The sequence below is a fragment of the Artemia sp. Qi Xiang Cuo genome, chromosome 20 (assembly GCF_049724085.1).
Source record: "Artemia sp. Qi Xiang Cuo chromosome 20, ASM4972408v1, whole genome shotgun sequence".
NCBI lineage: Eukaryota > Metazoa > Arthropoda > Branchiopoda > Anostraca > Artemiidae > Artemia > Artemia sp. Qi Xiang Cuo.
The window spans coordinates 8,232,054-8,253,277 of NC_142813.1; the positions used below are offsets into that span (position 1 = coordinate 8,232,054).

The following is a 21,224-nucleotide window of genomic DNA, read 5'->3' on the forward strand; positions in this document are numbered from 1 at the left end:
TTTTTTCGATTCAATTCCATTCAGATTTGTTTTAATAAAACATTATTTTTAAAATACATACACTAACCAATTCTTTTAAAAAATAAATTATGGGCCATACTCCATATTGACTTGGCCCTCTAAAACAATCCTGTTGAGGAAACATTAAATAACACTGTTAATTACATCACATAGATGCGGTCATCCATTTTCTAGCCAGCATAATATCAAATTGCCTAAAAACAATTCAAATAAAAACCCTAAAACAAACTTTAATTCTGTAACAGAAGATATTACAGTATAGAATTACCGTTTTTAATGAAAGAATCCTCAGAAACTGTGATGAGATCAGCCATTTTCGGAATATGTGGCAAGTCCATGAAAGATCTTGGAACGGAGTTAATGCAAATTATGAGAAGCATTATCCTATCATCAACACTTGGATACGACACAGATTTTAATCAGGAAAGTCCTAAAATACAAAAGACATAATGACTCATTATTAATAAAGATTTTTAACCACTGCAAAGCCTATCTTAACTTAATACATTTGAGAACACAGGCTCAACTCCTTCAGCAGTCAAAGTCATTAGAAATCTGATCATCAATTTTAAGAAGAGGGTGCAAAAATTTAAAAACTACCTTTTTGATGTAACTATTTTTAAAGTGAAGTTGTTGATTTTAATCTACAGTAGCTTTTCACGGTAGAAAATGAAAATATAACTTTTAGCTTATACTGTTAGCAGTTACGGCTGTTAGCTGTATTCTCTTAGTAAATTTTCCAAACCAAGAACCATTAGGTTGAAAAATTTGGTTTAACTCCTGTAATAAAAGCTTTATTCACAGTTTTATTGCTTAAAACACAACAAAGTGTATACCTAACATGTATATTCCATTATGTTTTTCCAAAAGATTATATCTGGCTGTTCTTACTTTTAGGGCTTCAAGAATATGACAATAGATCTAAAATTAGATCCAAAAAAATTTTATGTAATAGCATTGTACTTATCAATTAAAAAATTTATTAAAAATTAAGTAATTACCTTCTAAGGGATTTTAAAATTCAAATCTAAAGTGAAACTCAAGCAATTTAAAAAGTAATTCCAGAAAAATAAGTCTTTAGTTTTTCAATATCCACTAAAATGTAAATATAACCTAAGATATTTACATAGATATTTAAATAGCCTGAAACCCTTTAAAATGGCATCTATTTGAAACAGAAATTCACCAGAAGTTGGCAATCCAACCTTTTCAATGGTGCCCTTCTAACATTATTTAGCAACCTACTATAGATAAACCAAACCAGATAAAACAGTTTGCAAAAGAGTCTTGTATCACTCTACTAACAATACCACCTCACTGCAGCTACAGGTTGCAGCTATTGGATATTTGTGTGCATTTTCTCTTCAAATGCCAATACAACAAGGCTGTGGACAACTGGATGCTATCCAACCAAGGGAAGACCGTGACGATATACGAGATTGCACCTCTTGTTGGCCAAAGCCTCCCCGTATCTTTTACACGAAACAACATAGTGAGGGGCTTCGAAAAGGCAGGGATATGGCCCTACAACCCAGACATGTTTAAAGAAAAGGATTTTTTAACCTCTACTGTAACTGAGAGTCCAGTGCCTGGTGCCTTGGATTCAGTTGAAACTGGAAATAGCCTGGCCGAAACCCCCATTACAAGCAGACCTGAACAATCCTCTACACTCTTTTCAGCTACTGTGACACCAGAACAAGTTCCGCCATATCCTAAAGCAAAGCCACGTGTACTGAGTGGCAGAGGCAGGAAGAAAGGCTCTACAAAGATTATTACTGACACTCCTGTGAAAAGACAGATTGAAGAACAAGAAGCCGAAAGGAAACATAAGAAAGCACGGGGTGGCAAGGCTAGAGGAAAATTTGGGACTGTTGAAAGAACTGGAAAAGCAAAAAAAGAACAGACAACAAAAAAGATATTTGTGGATTCAGAAGGAAGTAATGATGAAAAAAAGACTCTTGATGATGACAGTGATGACTCAATGAAACTAGGTGAACCGGAAGATGAAAGTGAGAAAGAGGAAGATGTCTTTCACAGTGTCTCTACAGGAGATTGTGTTAAAGTTGTTTACGAAGGAGAGTATTTTCCTGGGTCTGTCCGAGAAAAAAACGAGAACAGTGTCAGAGTGAGTTTAATGTGCATGGCCGGTCTAAGAAAGTGGAAGTGAAGGGATCAAGACTCAATATTTTATTTAAGGGAAGACATTAAGAAAAAGTTGTCGCCTCCTACCTCACCACCCAGTACAGCTTCCAGAGCACCATCAAACTTTTTATTTGCTGAATGTTAGTCTTGTCTTGTGCCTAAGATATTTTTACTTTTGAAGTCGAATTTGTAATAAAGTCTTTACATGATGAATATTCAAAGTTTTCTACCAATACATCAATCTTTTTACTATGTCCCAAAGCATACCACCTCGTGTCCCAAGCAGAGGTCAGCCGCGACGAAGTGCACGAAAAAAGTGACTTTAGTCACTTGAGGACACCAAAAAAATGACAAACAAAAAGTGACTGCTCAGAAGCAGTCAGAACATAGTCAGATGGATTACTACCGTAAGACCATCACAGGCCTATGAGAACCGAAGAAGTTAAAGACAGAAATGCTGAAATCCTTATTTTTTTCTTCAACTGATTTTATTTACTTATACAAAACTATAACTTCTGTAAATGTACGACTTCGATTATGGCAGTAGGAACGAAAACTGATTAATTGAAAAACAAGCGTCCGCCACGACTAGATATAATCAATCACTGGATATTATGTCATCACTTCTTTGACTTTTTCGAAAGGCGATCAATTAGTTTGGTTTTCCTCTTCTAGTAGTACAACTAGTACTTCAACCGATTCAGCATCATCTACCCATTCCCTTTCTTCGGAGCGAGCTTTTAATGCTGCTTCCAGCACACTTTAAGCAAGACCAATGTTCAGGAAGTCCTTCTTTTCCACAGCTGTCTTCAACCGTTCCCCTGCCTCTCTTGGAAGGGTATCGCCTATTGCCTTCTGCTTAACCATCTCTTTTTTTCATACAATGTCTGACTCTATGGCCGCTATTTTCTGCTTCTTCCACTCCATTTACTGGATTTCCTGTTCAGCCTCCTCCTTCTCAGCTTAAAGCTTTTTTCTCTATGGTTCTCCCTGTCTTCAATCAATAAGGAATAGTTCATAGCTGGCTCTAGCTGATCTAGCCAGACAAACCAACTTCTTTGTGATCAGCACACGCTCTGGCCTGTATAGTCGCAGAGTGCATCCACAGCAAAAGCCTTAGCATTCAGTGTCCGCTATTCTGTACACGCTTGAAGGCTAGTCATCAGCAGACCTGACCGAGAAAATCCTCTCTCTACGTCTGCACTTCCATGACAGAGAAACAGGCTGCCTGGACAATCCGACCTAAGGTCTGATATTTAGTTTCACAAGATGGCAGTCTTCAGTTCCAGGAACTTTTGCCTGTAGCTGTCGATTCGAGTACTCTCCCTGGTTGGCAACAGAGAATCTGACTGCAATAACAACCATTCTCCCTGGACTTGCTCAATGTCCGTCTCAAATAGAAGTTCTTTCGTGATGTGGAAGATAAAACTACAACTCGTTCTTTGGAAATCTGGACTGGGAGGGCTTAGGCAGGAAAGACTTCAGAAAAACTCGTTGTTCACAGGGCATTTTGTCAGCAGGTACTGTACAGCAGCTTTGATACGATTTCTAATTCTCAGGAAAAAAATTCCTGTCTTTCAGAATAACAAATCCTAACTAACAATCCAGGGCAGCCAGGACCCTTTCATTACACAAGGGTTGCTGTAGGTAAACATCTGCAATACTAACTAAGCCTTCAAAACCACCGAGGATCCAGAGATTGACATCATCAGCCGGCACAATCTGCCCCAAAAGAACTATGCATAACTGTCTCAGCTCAAAGTGTACCACATGAATTAATGGCTTCTGTCGTTGAAATACACCAGTATTTCAACTGGTGAAAGTTGCTGCAGAGCTAACAATAAAATCAATTTGGGCTTTCATTGTTTGCTTTTCTAGCCATTTTACAATTTTCAAATATTTTGCCATCAGGTACTTATTTGGGTAATATTTCAGGTAATATTTGACATCAGGTACTCCAGACAATTTTTCTTTGGCACGAGTTCTAGGAAATATTCTATCAATGCAGGCCACTGTTCCATCAAGCGGCTTGCTGCTTCCCCGATGGTGAGTCATCTCGTGGGGACGTGCTTCATAAACTCACGCTGAGGAGCTTTAACTTTCTGTTGGCACTAGTTGAAATCGTCAGAACTAGCTGGCCATCCCCTGAAAAAGCGGTAAACAGCAATGATTATATCAGAGCACTCCGCCCCGAGTTCTTGCTGCCCTTTCAGGAATGCATTATGCACTGCATGAATGTTGCAGGTTCCCATATTCAATAGACCTTTTGAATACCTTTTTCTCTTTTCTGAGTCTACGATGGGCCACACTTTCTTATTGACAGCTGAGCCATCACTTGCAAGCATCAGCAATCTCTCAAGTGAAAGTTCTTCATCTTCAACACTCTGCAGGATTTTCTTACTCAGATCTTCACTGGTTGCATGTCCTATATAATATGTCCGAAGATGCCGACTAGCCACCTGTTTCCGCTCTTTTGACCAGTATTGAACTCTTATTTAGAGCTCCTCTACCCCACCATTGTTCATTGTTTCATCATATTCCAGCACACAGTCAGATTTCTGGATGTCTTCGACTAAAATGTGCCGAAAGTACGGATAAATAGTCTCTGTCAACAAGCATGTCATTTTTTTAGCATTTAACGACAAGCCTTCTGGTACAGCATCAGGGAACATTGTTCGGAACACCTCGGCAATATGATCACATGAAGCTGCAGCAAAAGAATTAGCAATAGTCTTTAAAACCCAAACTGTCTTAGCCCTTGACACTGCATCCTGCTCGCGGAGGATTTCCAGATTCTTTTATGGTAAGCTATCATCACTCTGTGAGTTTGGGTGGTTTCCAGTTGGAGCTGATGCAGCGAGTCTCAACTGACGCTGGTCTAACATGACAGAAGCATTCTTTTTGTGATCTTGTGCGGCTGCATGTTGAAGAAGGGCCTGGAACCATTTCTGGCAGCTGAGTGTTTTTTTTTTTTACAAACTTTACAATAGAACGAGCTGTCACTCCCTTTTGTGCACCACTCTCTCACTTTATGCCCAGCACTGTATTCCCTACTGGGCCAGGTCTCCAAAAACTTTGTCTTGCCCATTATTTTACAGCAACCTGAAATAAGAATGGGTTTTAGGACGGAATTCGAAAACATATAAAGCTAATACAAACTGACAAAACCAATGAAAACATGTATTTAATCTTACATTTTGACGTCCTCAGACCTGTGGGCATGCATGCCTTTAACAGGAAATGGTCTAAAATCAAAGAAACTGGCTAACACTGAAAACATACAGAAGATATCTCGGGCTAACTGTCCATTTGCTAAGCAGTCAGGCAAGAAAGGATGCTAAGTAAACCCAGGGCCTGAAAAGAACCATAGGCAGTTATGGTACGGTAGAACAAATTCAATCTATCATCTTATCTGCAAAAGCCTAGATCTTAACACACACACACTAACCACGTCCATCACAGCCATATACATTGTGCGTCTTGGAATACAGTCCAAACTATCAAAAAAAAGACTGACCTTTTTTATGAATTATGCCACAGTCGACAGTCAACTATAACATACTGTTTCACCCAAAAAAATTAGGTCCGAAACGTCCAAAAAAGTGACTTTAGTGACAAAATGACAGAAATAGTGACAAATAATGACAGGTCCAAAAAAAGTGACTGCGGCCGATCCCTGCCCAAGATATACCCCCCCCCCCCCTGGTACTTAGTGGGAGAAATGGTATAAGCAGAGAAACCCCTCTTTTTTTCTTCTAGCTATATAAGAAAAATCTGGAAAAAATACAGTTTATGCTGCAGTTCTGGGGCTTTCATTTAAGCCAGAAACCATTTTTCTACTCCAACGTTAACCATACATTTTGGAAATTTTCCAAAATCCGTCCCTACATATACCACTCTCCCCTAAGTATAAAATACAAGTATTTTGAGTCTGTTTGCAAAAGGCATTTTATGTAGTTTCATAATAACTAGATGACAAATGATTAACCTAGACCATGAAGAACAAAGACAATTACAAGTCAAAATTGAAAATGAAAAAAAATATATAACGTTAGAATATAGATAAAAGAAAGTATTATAAGGAACAGCAAGATTCACGGCTTGTCAAAATAATTTTGGAAAATTGGTATCCTGGGATTTTCTGGCCTGTAAAACAATCTAAATATATCAAGAGTTTGAGAAAATTTGTTTGGAGCTTAAATTGTGGAAAAAAAATATCACGTGATGAAGGTCATATTTATGAGCATATTTCTACATATGCTCATGCATTTTCAACATAACACCTTAAAATTAGGTGTTGTTTTCTTAGACCACACTGCCGTTCTAAGACGAACAAATAAACTTTCAAATGGGGATAAATCCATTTATTTAAACAGTGAAAAAACAGGTACAAAAGTCCTACTTTTGACGGTCTACTGAAGACAGTCGCTGTATATGTGACCGAAATATCTGGACTTTTGTACCTGTTTTTTTCACTGTCTAAATAAATGGATTTATCCCCATTTGAAAGTTTATTTGTTTATTTCTGAAAGTATATTTCTACATATGATACCCATGCTCATGAGGTCATATATACATATTTCTTTTTATCCTTGTTTAAGAAAATAAACTACAATACCCGCCTCCTTAAGGAGTGATCATGTTTTTTTAAAATATATGACGCATGTAGCATTACAAAACGAACACAGGTAAGAAATAGCTAGATAACAGCAAGTTTTATAAGCAAAAGCAAGAATCAGGGCTTGTAAAAAAAACTTGGAAAATTGGTATCCTGGGATTTTCTGGCCAGCAAAACAATCTAAATAGATCAAGTTTAAAAAAATTTGTTTAGAGCTTCAATTGTGAAAAAAGTATCATATGATTAAGGTCATATTTATGAGCATATTTCTACATATGCTAAATCTGCTCATGAGGGCGTATTTAGATATTCCTTCATATCCTCGTTCAAGAGAATAAACTACTTAGGCCCCCTGCTTCAGGAGTGATCATTTTGTTTTTAAATATATGACGCATGCAGCATTACAAAATGAACATAGCTAAGTATAATCCACCAAGTCTAATGAGTCAATTTACAAAAGGTTTATTATTCAGTTTTCATAATGCTTAGAAGACATAGCAACAACCTAGACCATCAAATGTAATAAGACCAATCTGGGCAGTTGAGGTAAAGGGTATGGAAAAAATACCAAAGGTATAGATAAACAAAAATGCAGAACAGAGAAATATACAGTTAGAATACTTGCGTGAGCAACAATTACAACAAGTCAAAAACAAAAGTAAAGAACAAAGAGATATGCATGAACAAGACAGGTGACAATGAGAAGCAAAGTAAATTAAAAATGAAAAACAAAGAAATATGTGGTTTGAAGATAAGTGGCAGCAAGAATTACAAGTAATAGTGAGAAAGAAATTTGTGGTTTGAATCATTATATACAGCCTCAAAATTTGCTACACAGTTTTTGTCAAAACTATGGTCACAACTTTAAGAATAATATATAAATATATATATATATATATATATATATATATATATATATATATATATATATATATATATATATATATATATATATATATATATATATATATATATATATATATATATATATATATATATATATATATATATATATATATATATATATATATATATATATATATATAGTCAATTTACAATGTCTAATGAGTCAATTTACAATAGTAATTACAATTACAAATTACAATAGTCAATTATAGTCTAATGAGTCAATTTACAAAAGGTTTATTATTCAGTTTTAGTAGCCACAGCAACAACCTAGTCCATCAAATGTAATAACACCAATGGTGTAATAACACCTTTACCTCAACTGCTCAGATGTTTGACTATGAATTTAGTTAGGAATTCCAAAAATTTCTTAGAAGTACTTCTATACAAAAATAATAGTTAATAAATTCAGTTTTAATCAGAAAAGTCGAAAGATTAGAAAAAGGGAGAAAATGCCGCTGCAAATAAAATGATGCATGTGCTCCCTGTACCAATCTGAGCAGTTGAGGTAACAAACACCAATCTGAGCAGTTGAGGTAAAGTGCATGGAAAAAATACCTAAGGTATTGATTAACAAAAATACATAAGAGAAAAATATACAATCAGAATACTTGTGTTGGCAACAATTACAATAAGTCAAAAACAAAAGTGAAGAACAAAGAAATATGCATGTACAAGACATGTGACATTGAGAAGTAAAGTAAATTAAAAATTAAAATGAAGAACAAAGAAATATGTGGTTAAAAGGTCTGTGAGAGCAAAAACAAAGAAATATGTGGTTTGAAGATAAGTGGCAGCAAGAAAGCAAGCATCAAAACGTATAAAACCAAAGTGGAGAATAAAGAAGTTTGCTTTTTGAAGACAAGGAACAGCAAAAATCAGAACGAGTGAAAAATAAATCTGAAAAAGAAAGAATTATTACATTACCCTTCAATGTTACACGTGTTCCCTGTGGAGCTGTCCAGAAAGAGTAGCAAACCACTGCGAATCATTTGGTGGTTACTAACTACAACAAACATCAGTATAAACAAGTATGCCACATTCCAAGCACCAGGGCCCCGCCTTAACGTTGACTGCTTAGTTTTTTCTTAAAACAGCTGTATTGACATTTCTAGCCCAAAAAGGATCTACAAAAGTTACAACTTTAAGGATGAATTAGTATTTTTCCCAATGTGGTTGCATTGAACCCATGGTGGAATAGAGACTTTAAGAAAAGGCTCACATTGTCTGCAGTTAGAAGACAAGCAATAAAGAGAACCATATTTTTTGGGGGAAATTGGTATCTTGAAATAGTCTTACATAAAAAAAAACGATCTAAATAGGTCAGAAGTCTGAGAAAATCGTTATGGTAAGAGCCTAAATTTGGATTTTGAAAATGACGTTATGTACTATGTTATTACAATACATAAGAATTTCTTTAGGCATCCATATATGAATTTTCTTATATGATGTCATGCATAGCTTAAATGGGATTGTTGAGTTTCCAACATAACAGTTACTTATATAATATAATGTCTGTTGAAAGGCCCAAAAAACTAAAACTTGCAGTTGCAGTTACTATAAATGATAATTCTTTGGAGCCAACCCCTGAACTATCAAACGTGATAAGAGGTGAAATTTGACAACCTGGACCATCAATTACGACATCCAAAAACGTATCAAAAATGAAAATGACAAGCAGTTAGAAGATATGCAAAAATGACAATTTGTGTTTTAAAAATGAAAATGAAGGGCAAAGACACACGCGGTTAGAAGACATAGGCCTACATCACCAAAGAAGTGAGAGAGTCAAAAATTAAACTGAAGAGCAGCAAGTCACTGAAAATTAACCTGGACAGCAAGAATAAAAAAAAATGTCAAAATTGACATAAACATCAAAAATTGGTTTGGTACCAAGCAAAATTGGTTTGGCATTTTGACCTGGATAATATCATCAATGCCTACCATGCCTTTGTTTAAAAAAAGGTTTGGCAGTAAATATGTCATAATAGCAAAAGATAAGCCAAGGTGAACCAAAGCAAACAAACTGATGATTGGGTTTTCGGATTTTGATATATATACATATATTATATATATATATATATATATATATATATATATATATATATATATATATATATATATATATATATATATATATATATATATATATATATATATATATATATATATATATATATATATATATATATATATATATATATATATATATATATATATATATATATATATATATATATATATATATATATATATATATATATATATATATATATATATATATACAAATATATACATATATATACATATATATATATATATATATATATATATATATATATATATATATATATATATATATATATATATATATATATATATATATATATACATATACATATACATATATATATTTATATATATATATATATATATATATATATATATATATATATATATATATATATATATATATATATATATATATATATATATATATATATATATATATATTTCCAAAGTTGAAAAGTCCGAAGTTGTATTCTTCAACTGGAAGCAAGCGTTGCCTAGGGATATTCCTCTCGGAAATAGTAGGATTAAGCCAGTAGATCATATCACCTACCTACATCTTCCCATTGGTTCATCAGTAATGCACACGTGACAACTATTAATTGCTCACATTGAGAGTAGAGGTGGGTTATCATATGCTTCTTTTGTAAGTAATAAGTTAAGGTTCAACCGCCATCTTCTCTTGAAACTTTTTAACTCTGTCGCTCTACCACATTATCTGTACATATCATCGTTTTGGAAAATGCTTGCAAAATCTGACAAGTAAAAAATTCTTATCTAATTAGAAAATTCAGCATTTTTGACCCCATTATAGTTGGGGAAAAGCCATTTGTGCTTATAATTCCCGTTTAGAGAAGTTGAACCATCCTGGGTTGTCAGTACTGGCCCAGTAGTTAAGATGTATTTGCTGTGTTTTTTTTTTAAGTGTTTTTTTTTTTTTCGTGCTTAGTGTAATTGTTGCAGTTTTTAAACTGATTGATGATTCTTTTTTTGTAAAAGTCCAATTTAAGTGATGCTGGATATTCTCAATTTTGGTGTTAATTCTTCTTTGATAATATATTGTATATATTACTAATAATTTAATTGTTTATTTATCATTGGTTCTTTTAAGTCTATTGCTTTAAGTAAAGTTGTAAAAGGATCCATGATTGAATAATTTTCTTGTTTCTGTTATTTATGTATATTGGAGTAATTGAATCATTTGTTGAGAGTGATCTGAGTTCAAGACCAGTGGGCGAAAGTGTCGTTTAATTGTTTTTACTGTTTCTTGCCATATTTGCACTAGTTGACATGATTATCTAAACCCCATGTATAACTCCTAAGTTTATGTGTATTTTTTTTTGCTTATTGCTCCATCTTTTCCTTTTTAGTATGATGGGTTTTCCAATAAATAATAATAATAATAAATATATATATATATATATATATATATATATATATATATATATATATATATATATATATATATATATATATATATATATATATATATATATATGTGTGTGCGTCTGTGTGTATATATGTATAACAGATCTATCAACACTTTTCTGAATTTGCTGGGGGCCATCCTCCCCCTCCACAGCTTCCACAAGGAAGCATTGGAGCCCTCCTTTACAGAATAGCTTTTGCTATTTTTGGGGTATAATATTACTCTTTATTTTGATAACAACAACATCAACCAGAAATATTCCAAGAAATCAAGAAATATTCCAATTAAATACCATTTTCCGCCTCCATCCTTCCCCTTTCTTACAACTAATTATATATTTACCTGAAGATTCAATGAGAGTTAGAATGTTTTGGCATTAAATGCACCCTTTGAAGCAATTCCCCCTCCCTAAAAAGTGGAAAAGGACATAGGTAAGGGGGTTGTCCTCTAATCACTTTAGAATCTTAAAAAGGGCACTGGAACTTTTGAATTCCGATTTAGTGAGCCCCAATACAAACCTTACAAGACCAATCTTCCCATAAAAGCTTTATATCTTAACAATGGACAATTTGAATAGCTTACAGCCCTTGCCCCAGGGGCTAGAAGGGGGCAGTAGTTCCCCCTAACCTGGAGGCATAGATATATGACATTTGGACTGTTTTGACTAAAATGGCTGCCTCAATATTTTGATCAGATGGGCTTGGGGGGAAATGATGTGGAGGATGGCTTGTTGTATGTGAAGTGCCTCTGGGGAATAAAGAAAAATAATTCATTCAGCCCTTATGGCTCTTTCCATTAGGTAATGCTTTAGCATGCCTCTGACTTACAAAGGTGAGCAGGGCTAGATCTAGCAGGGTTGGAGAGGGCAAGTGCCCCAGATGGCATGTCCTGGAAGCAGAAAAACAAGCTAAAATTGTAATATTTATGGGCCAAAATTGTAATATTTTCAGCAGTGGTGTTGTAGCAGGGGGCAGTGAAGTCAACATTTGCCCCCTGAGAAAAAAACAAGTAAAGCTCTGTAGGCCTATATGAGTAGCACTTTCAATTTCCCTTCTTATGAATATCTGAAACTTTCCAGAGGAACCAAGGGGGGAGGGGCATTATCCCATAGTAAATTTCCTGTGGGGGGGGGATTTAAACTTTCCCCAGGGTGGGGAGAATTTTCCCCAGGAGGTGTTTTTGAGGCAACAATTTTTCAAGGGGGAGAAAACACCTAGACCAAAAGTTTCTTTAAGTGGCTGTTTTCTTCAAATTAATTTAATGTGAAACATACAAAGTTAAAAGCATAGAGCAACAGGACTTAAAGACAATACACAATTTGGGATTTCCTATATGTTTGACCTTCAGAGGGGAGGAAATGGATCATAGATTAGAGTGCTTTTAGGAGCAATATAAGTATTTTAGAATGCTTTTTATTAACATTCAGATTTTATAATACTTGCTTTTGAGAGGGAAGCAACTAAACCAGAATCTTCAACTCTTTCTTCAAATTGAAAAAATTGCAAAGAAGCAGTAAAGCAGCAAATTCCAAGGGAAGCAAATTGCAAGCATAAATATAATTCAAGGTATACCTTATTACATTTTTTTTAAAGTTTCTTTTTATGGCCTTTTTAAAGGTTGAAGCAGTGTCAACACAAAGAAGAAACAAAAAAATGTTTTAAAGCAGTTTACACAACTTATTGTGTTTCTTTTTGCCAAAGAGTATATAATTGCCTTAAATTGAACAGAAAACAAAACACAAAAACACTAATATTATTACTTTATAATACCCAAAATATGTTTACTAATCAGATTGTCAAGTTTTTTAATTATTATACATTTTTCAATATAACATTTTGGTAAAATATGCCCTCAATAGCTTACAAATATAAATTTAAAATTAAGAAAATAACAAATTTAATGTAAGAGCAAGAAGGTATGACAGTATTGATGAACCATGGAATATTTTTTGCTAATGAGTAACCAACCCTTTTCAGAATGAAATATGGTACTAGTTTACAGTTCAGTGTCATGAGAAGAAAACACTATTAGATTCTGATAACAACTTTAAAAAAATACTCGCTTGCATCATTCCTTAGAGTTTTGCTTTACTTTATTCCCACACCCTCCTTGATATACTAATTAAAAATCAATTTATGTACTGCTTCAACCTTAAAATAGGCCCTAAAATACTTACAAATATCATTACTAAGTACTTCATATTGCTTAACCCCCTTACCATTGCAAATTTTCAAATATATAGCCAAACCTAATTATATATTTCTTATGTATCTTGCAGTACATAATTTTTGTGTCAGCCTAATACCCATAAACTGAAAATGTATGGGCAGGGGCATCCCAAGACAGCAGGAGGGCAGAGGGGGCACACTGCCCCACAACATTCTTGTCATTCAGTGAAGTTTTCAACAAAGGCAAAAATTTTACACAATCAGCATAAATTATACAAAATTCCTGATTTATGCTAAATATTTGGCAGAAATTAGGTACTGCAGCAATACAGTAAAATATATGAAGTTTGCAACCCCCGCCACCCCAATGACAAAGGCTTAGGATAACCATGTGCATGGGAAATATATAGGCTAGTTTGAGCTATATATTTTAGTTTTAAGATTCTGTACAGATTAATAACTATTTTGAGTGCTTTTCTGGTTTTTAATGTTCTTTTCAGATTGTTATGGTGTTTTCTTCTATTGAGCCCTCCTTGTGCATAGAAATTCTTTATAATTACTGGATGAAATTCCTTCTTTATAATTTTCAACAGCTATTGATCAACTATATTTCCTTTGCTTCTTCAATTTCATCTAGGCCTATTCTTGAATATTTTTTAGAACATGTGTCTATTATATAAAACACACTCAAGGAGCAAAGTTTGGCTAATACTAACAAAATAAAACAAAATTGTGATGAAAATATAATAGTTTGGAAACAAATTTAAGCTATGTATTTGTATATTAAGGGGAGGGAGGTAAGGCATAGCACATATTAAATAGGCCTACATAATCTAAACAAACCCATTCTAACCTAACATAACCAACAGACCAACTTTATTTAAATAAAATATAGCTACAATTTATTTTACAAACAAGCCAAAGCAAATTGTCTGGTATAAAGAATTTGCACAGGCAGTTTCTTATCTTATGTTTGCATGAATTGCAATCAAAATTCTTGAGTATGTTTTATATAGCCTAATAGACAAGCACCTGTTTTAGTAAATTATCACTTCAATTGAATAGCCTAGGACTATGAAGAATCACTAGACAGAACCAGAGATTAATCATCTCAAACACACAATTTTTTTTAGTTTGTTCTAGGAAGTCACCTTCTTAAGAGAAGCTATTCTAGACCTTACCTATTTTGAAAAAAATTAGGCAGGGAGGAGCAAAAAATACAAAGGTAAGGAAAGATTATGTTTTGATTTTTAAATAGGATATTCAATAAAGATCAATCACTCTTTTGTAATAAGTGTTTCCTTCTTCTTCTTCTTCTTCAATTATAGGCTTTGGATGAATCCATTTAGCCTTTTTCGTATTGTCTGATTATGTCAGGGGCCTCCTGGGAAATCAAATATAGAAATTAGACTATTATTATTCAATAATAGACTTTATACATCATTGATGAAACCACCTATATTTAGGCAGTTAAAGACAGCTTTGAACAATTCAGCATCATCAGTTGAAGTGTCTCCTTTGTGCTAGTTGGTCAATATTAGGGGTTAGCTTGAGGCGCTTGAATATAGCAGATAAAGTTAGCCATTCTTTTTTATGGTTGAGAGTTGCCACAGGGCAACCAAAAAGAACATGGTTGATGGTCTCATCATAGGTTTGGCATAGGCGGCAAAGAGGGCTCATTACTGTTGGAATGGTTGTGTTTTCATAGTGATAAGTTTGGCTGTTAAGGCCAGTAGCATTTGATCGTATTCTGTGGTACATCTTTGAGTCTTTCCGTGATGTAAATAGAGAAGGGTTTGGAGGACATTGGTTTGCAAGATAAATTCGTAGGCACCAATAGTATACATCTCTTACTGGGGTAGGTCGTCCAGAAATTATTTCTAGCTGAAGGGCAGATTATGCTATTTCATCCGCCTTGTGGTTCCCGTTCATACCCATGTGACTTGGGATGTACTGGAATTTTGTGGATATACCTTGTTTAAGTAGTTGGTTCAATAGTACAAGAGTGGTGGAGGTATCAGTGTCTGGGTAGTCTGAATGTTCTGGTGATATTGAGGCAAGGGCTGATTTTGAGTCTGAATAAATTATAAGAGGGGTGTTTCATGGGGGGTTTGGCATCTTTATAATGGTTTCCAATGCAATGTTGATGGCAGCTGTTTCAGCTGTCATGATACTCACATCATTTTGGAGCCTTTCTGCAGCTGCTATACCTAAAGATGGGAAGTGGACTCCACAAGCAGTCCTGGAATCTGTTTTTGAGGCATCCACAAAAATTGGGAGGTGGTGGATATATCTCTGAGACTCAAATTCATGGAATAATGATTTTACATAGGCAAGGGAAAGGTCTGTTTTAATAGCTGGCACAAACAAAAGGTTCACTTCTGGGTAATGGTCAGCCCAGGAAGGTATCCAGGGGTATATTTGAAATAAAGAAGATGAAGGTATGGAGTAGGTCATTTGGGTGGTTGCAAATTCCCGTGCAAGGCCCTTAAAAGCTCCAGGGTTTCTTACCCAGTCATGTAATCTATGGGAACTGTTACCTTCAATTTTTGTAAAGTAGCGGGCAAGTAGGATGTCTCTACGCATGGCAATAGAGGTGAGACCACTTTCATTGAGGAGGAAGTTGGTTTTGGTGTGATTCCTGAGGCCAAGTATAGCACAGATCATAGTATTCTGGACAGTCTCCAGACTGCATAGTAGGGTTTTTGAGCATGAGCCATATACAATTAGTCCATAATCAATCTGAGATCTAATATAAGTCTTATAGAAATTTATTAGAGTTTTTTTGTGGCAACCCCAAGGTGTATTGAGTAGCCTTTGTAAGATACGCATTTTTCTGAGGCATTTTATTCTCACATTTTCAATGTGGAGCCTGAAGGTTAGTTTTTGGTCTAGAGTGAGGCCAAGATATTTGATGTGTTGTTGCTCTTGGATGACAACACCATTTAGGGTTAGTAGGGCAGATTGGGGATTTCTCTTGTTATGAAACTGTACTATAGCTGATTTTGATGGGATGGTGGGTAGGCATGAATTGTTGGAGAAACATTCAAAGGCATAAAGCAACTTTTGTAACTTGGATTGGGCTAGTTCAAAATCATTTGAGGTAGACCATAGGACTATATCATCTGCAAACTGAATATTTGTTTGGGGTAGGTTCAGATCCCATAAATATAGTGAAAACAGGAGACAGCTGAGGACAGCACCTTGGGGACGACCTTTGGAGACAAACTTTTTAGAAGTGATGTAGGAATTTACTTGGAGAACAAAAGAGCGTTCAGATAGGTAACTTTTAAAGAAATTCACTACAGGTATTGGAAAACCCATTTTTGATAATTTTTGCAGCAGGAGTGGATGTTGGATATTATCTTAGGCCTATGCATTTTAGAAGCCCAAAAAGGCTGCAACTAGGATTTGGTGATCTTACAGACACTCAGATATGGCATTGGTTAAGCAAACAAATGCATCAATGGAAGAATGGTATTTCCTAAATGCTGTTTGGGTATGTGCGATGAGGTGGTTAGACAGCAAACCAATACAATTGGGAATGAATTATTTTCTCATATAATTTTCCCAGAACTGGGGTAATCATAATAGGTCTGAAGGAGTTGGGGTCTTCTTTGGGTTTATTTTGTTTTAAAATAGGGATGATGAGTGATGTTTTCCAAGCAGATGGGAAGAAGGAATTGCTCCAGGCATTGTTGAAGAGAGATAAGAGTACTTTTTTAAACTCTATTGGAAGGTGTTGGAGCAAAGATGGATGGATCTGGTCGTGGCTGCAAGATGTTTTGGGTTTGATTGAATTGATTGCTTTATTCAGCTCAATCATTGTAAAATCTTGGAGTAGATACTGGGACCCAGGCAAGTCAAAATGGGGTGTTAGGCTAATCTGAGGTGGATTATGAGGGGTGTTTCTGAATTTCTTCTCAAAAAAATCAGCTAAGAATTTAGCTTTTTCTTTGTTGGTTTCCAGCTGCTGACCATTTAGAGTTAGCTGGTAATGGAAGGGGTTCTGTGTGGAGAATTTGCCACACATCTTGTCTAGGAATTTATGAATCTTTGACTCTTGTGCTTTGTGGGACACTGATAAGAGAAAGTTTTTGCATGCCTCTTTTTTTGCAAGTTTGATTGTTCTCTTAACTTTTGCCTCTGCTTGTAGCTCTGCTATATATATTCCAGTGGATGGATTTCTCTTGAAGGATCTGATGGCATTCCTTTTATTGTGCCAAGCCTCTTGGCAAGAGGATGTCCACCATGGCTTAGGGGTTTGTTATTCTTCAGTGTTTTAGGGCATTGGGACTGGGGTATGGTAAGTTTTGCAGCATCAAGAAGTAGTGATGTGAGATTTTTGGAGAGTTGGTTTGGGTCAGTGGAGAGTGAAGAGCAGTCATGGTTTGAGAGAATGTGGGAGAAGTTTGGCCAGTCTTCTTTTTGCCACACATAGTGGGAAATGAAATTGTCAATGATGGCTGGGTCACCAATTTTTGTGCATATGTCAAAATGGTCACTTAGGAGGTTGTCTATTCTTTTGACAGTAGTTTTATTAATTAAACTTGATGAAACTAATTGAAGAACAATAGTTGAATAACTCCCACTTCTTTTGCTGAAGTAGGTATTTAGGTGTCTAGGAGTTGCTAGTACTATATTGGTAAAATTGGTGAGGAATTCCTCTATGTTTTTTCCAGCATTATTTTGAGGTGAATAACCCCAGGTAGAACTATGGGCATTGAAGTCCCCAACAACCACTAGATTTGAGTTTGAGAAATTATTAGAAATGAAATTGAAAAAATCATGTCCATTGTTATTGCCATTTGGATTATATAAATTAATAACAGTGACCTCCATGTTTGCCAGCCACAACTTTACACCAATTGCATCAATGTCATGACTGAAATCAGGAGGCTTATACCGCAGAATTTGAGGTGAGATTGAACAAGGATGGCAACTCCACCGCCAATTCTATTGGAAGATGTCTTTTCTTAGGACATCATAACCAAGAATTTTTAGATTAACTGATGAGCTTAAATGGGTTTCTTGGATGCGTAGTATGGCTATATTGTGTGAAGAAGTATACTTAAGAAGGTCAGTAATTGTATAACCTTTTAATGATCTCACATTCCATTGCAAAATTGTGGGGGATAGAGGGAACTAAGGGTTAGCCATTGATAGATAGATTTAGTTTATTGAGTATAGTGCTGAAATTTGTGTTGGCTGTGTCCTTAAGATTTTTTGGGAAGTAGGTATTAGCCATCTCTTCAAGAATTGAGGATTTTTTATCTTCTGTGAGGGATGTTCTGGAGAGTGAGTTGAAGTTGAATATGGACAGGCATTTGGTTGTAAGTAGATGTGGATTTTCTTCTGATATTTCCTTTGGCAAGTTTGATGAGGTTCGTTTTGTAGGTTTACTTATAAAAGATTCAGGGTCTTGGTATTTGGCTGGAAGGTGGGGACAGTCTAAGGTCTTAATTCCAGGGACTATTTTTTGTGGTTGGGTCCTTGTAGCTTTTTGCTGTAGAGTTTTTTGATTAGGTTGTGTGTTTGGTTCAGAGAATTCAGGTGTATCTGCATTGTGCACCATGAGTTTAATTTTTGCAAACTGAAATGGGATGTTTTCTTTTTCAGACAACCTGAGAGCCATTGATCTTGCCTTGTATTTTGGGCATACAGATCTGTTGTCAGAAGAATGGGGACCTTTGCAATTAATGCATGATAATTTCTTGTTTGCACAGTTTGCTGTGTTTGGAGGATGGATATTTTGGCATAGGTTGCACCTCTTCAGGTTTGTTTTGCAGTGTTGTTTTGTGTGACCCATTATCAGACATATTTCACACTGTATTGGCTTAGCCTTGTACTCTTTGTAGGGCTTTGTCTGGCCAAATAGGAATATAGGTTCACTGAAGTTCTCTAGGGTGGAGTCCAGGGTGAAAAGGTAGGATTTAGATGTGTATATGCCATCATTGTTGGGTTTTCCAAGTCTGGTGACTTTTGATACTGATACTTTTTTTCCTTTGCAGTTCATAAGGCCATCCTTTAATTCAGTTTCAGGAATACCGTTAGGGATATTGTATAACAATTTTTGTTTGGGCAGGGGGAGGGCAAATCCATTGCTTTGAATGGACCTTAATGCCTCCAAGGGAGTTAAGTGACAAAAGAGTTGTTTTTGCATTTTCAAAGCCTGCTTGAATAGATATTAAGATTGAACCATCTCTGCTGATGTTGAGGTTGAAATTTATTTTCAGGATTTTGAAGAGCTCAAGTCTAATTGTTTGGATGTTTTTTATTTGGAACATGGTTTCAGGAGAGGTAGGCAGAATGTGGATGAAGTGCTCTTCTTCCAAAAAAGATGGGGGTGTAGTAGAAACTGTCTTTAATGGGGAGAAACTGGTGTACCGTTTCCTCTTGGATCTTTTAGGAGTGATTGTTTTGAAGCCATCATCATGGAGATTTCAGTCCTCAGAGTGGACAGAGATCATGGTTTCGTTGGAGTCTGAGTCCTCAGAACGGTCACTTAGTAATTAAGAGACGGGGTCTAGTATTTGGTTATTGGTACATCTCTTCTCTGGGGGTAATTTCACTGGGATCATGGTTAAGATAAAATCACAACTTTATTTAAATAAAAATAATCAAGAAAACTTCACTTGATAGTCCTGTTTTCACAAAATTTTCGAATTCTCTAACACAATTATTTTTAATATTTTTCTTCTTTTCTTGCTTCTTTAAGCCAATATAAGACTATTTGAAGCTATTTCTTATACCATATTTTCTATACCTGTTAACAGTGTTTTCATTTATCTTTTCAAACAATCTGTAAAATCTTGATAATATTCGGGGGAAAATCGGGATAATGATCTCAGGACTCGGTAGAATTTTCGGTTATTTTGTGTTAAGTTTTAGGAGGTGTTTGAGCGATTTAAAAATAAAGTACCCCATTCTAAAAGTTCAAAGTGCCGATTTAATGGAGCCAGCTGCAAGTCCGGAAAGAAAAGTCGTCAATTAACTTTGTGAAACATAAAAAAGGAAGCAGCTAGATGCTTGAAATTTATTTAATTTTAAAACTATTAACACTTTTTAAAGTGTAGTTATATTTCATTCAGACTCTAAAGCTGTTTAATCAAGGCATTTTTCTTCATCGACCCGTAATTTTTCTAGCCCTTACAGGCTTCACACGACAGCCCGCTATGTTCAGAACGGGGACAAAACATTTGGACGAATTACGGACACCAGGCCTTTGAGCTAGTCTAAATTTGGCAGATTCTTAAAATCTGCACCACGAATCTACAAATTTTATTATTATTATTATTATTATTCATTTATTGCCCGTCAAAAAAAGGTATAAAAGGTACAGTAGACTGAGTAATCACTAATGAAAACAAAAAGGAAAAAAAGAAGAAAAAGAAGGACACAAACACTCATTGAAAATTCAAAAACATGACAAAAAAACTCCTTATTACATTAATACGAACAATGATGCTAACGAAAGGATGATAAAAATTTCTTTTGAAACGAGAGAGAGATTTGTTAATACTAATATTTAATCATTTAATACCCGTACGGAATAAAAAAAAAAGATACATATACGGAAAAACCCCTAAAATGACAAAAAAAATAGAGAGAGAGAAAAAAAATCATTACATGCATTACATTAATACAAAAAAACTATTGTGAACAAATTGGTGACCATGGATGATTAAACTTACTTTGAAAACGGGATAGAGATTTATTAATGCTAATATTAGGGTCAGATAGCTTATACAAATGAATAATTTTACGGTTTCTTGTCCAAGGGGGGCAAATGTAAAAGATATTTAGCAAAGCTAAAGAAGATTGATCGTAGGTGCGTTTTATCTGTAACTTTAAAGAATTTCCAGAAATG

The 21,224-nt window shown here is 34.9% G+C and overlaps 2 protein-coding genes across 5 annotated transcripts in view; both read right to left on the reverse strand.

The window, feature by feature from the left end:
* The window catches only part of LOC148939836 (uncharacterized), a 32,036-nt gene extending 12,011 nt beyond the window's left edge, over positions 1-20,025 (reverse strand). For 2 of the 4 annotated variants that reach the window (XR_016143447.1, XM_089105822.1), the window contains exon 1: positions 290-447. The gene's annotated coding sequence lies outside the window, so the exon portion shown is untranslated. Of the gene's footprint in view, positions 1-289; positions 448-5,357; positions 5,439-19,989 lie in introns of those variants that run through there. The other 2 variants (XM_089105823.1, XM_089105824.1) reach the window with 2 other exon arrangements.
* LOC148939837 (uncharacterized) lies at positions 17,516-18,196 on the reverse strand. Its single transcript, XM_089106013.1, has one exon. The coding sequence runs from the start codon at positions 18,194-18,196 to the stop codon at positions 17,516-17,518; it is 681 nt and encodes a 226-aa protein (XP_088962139.1).
* Positions 20,026-21,224: the final 1,199 nt, after the last annotated feature.

Excerpts from the sequence above, each read along its gene's own strand:
- LOC148939837 (XM_089106013.1), bottom strand. The coding sequence starts at position 18,196 with ATGGAGGTCACTGTTATTAATTTATATAATCCAAATGGCAATAACAAT.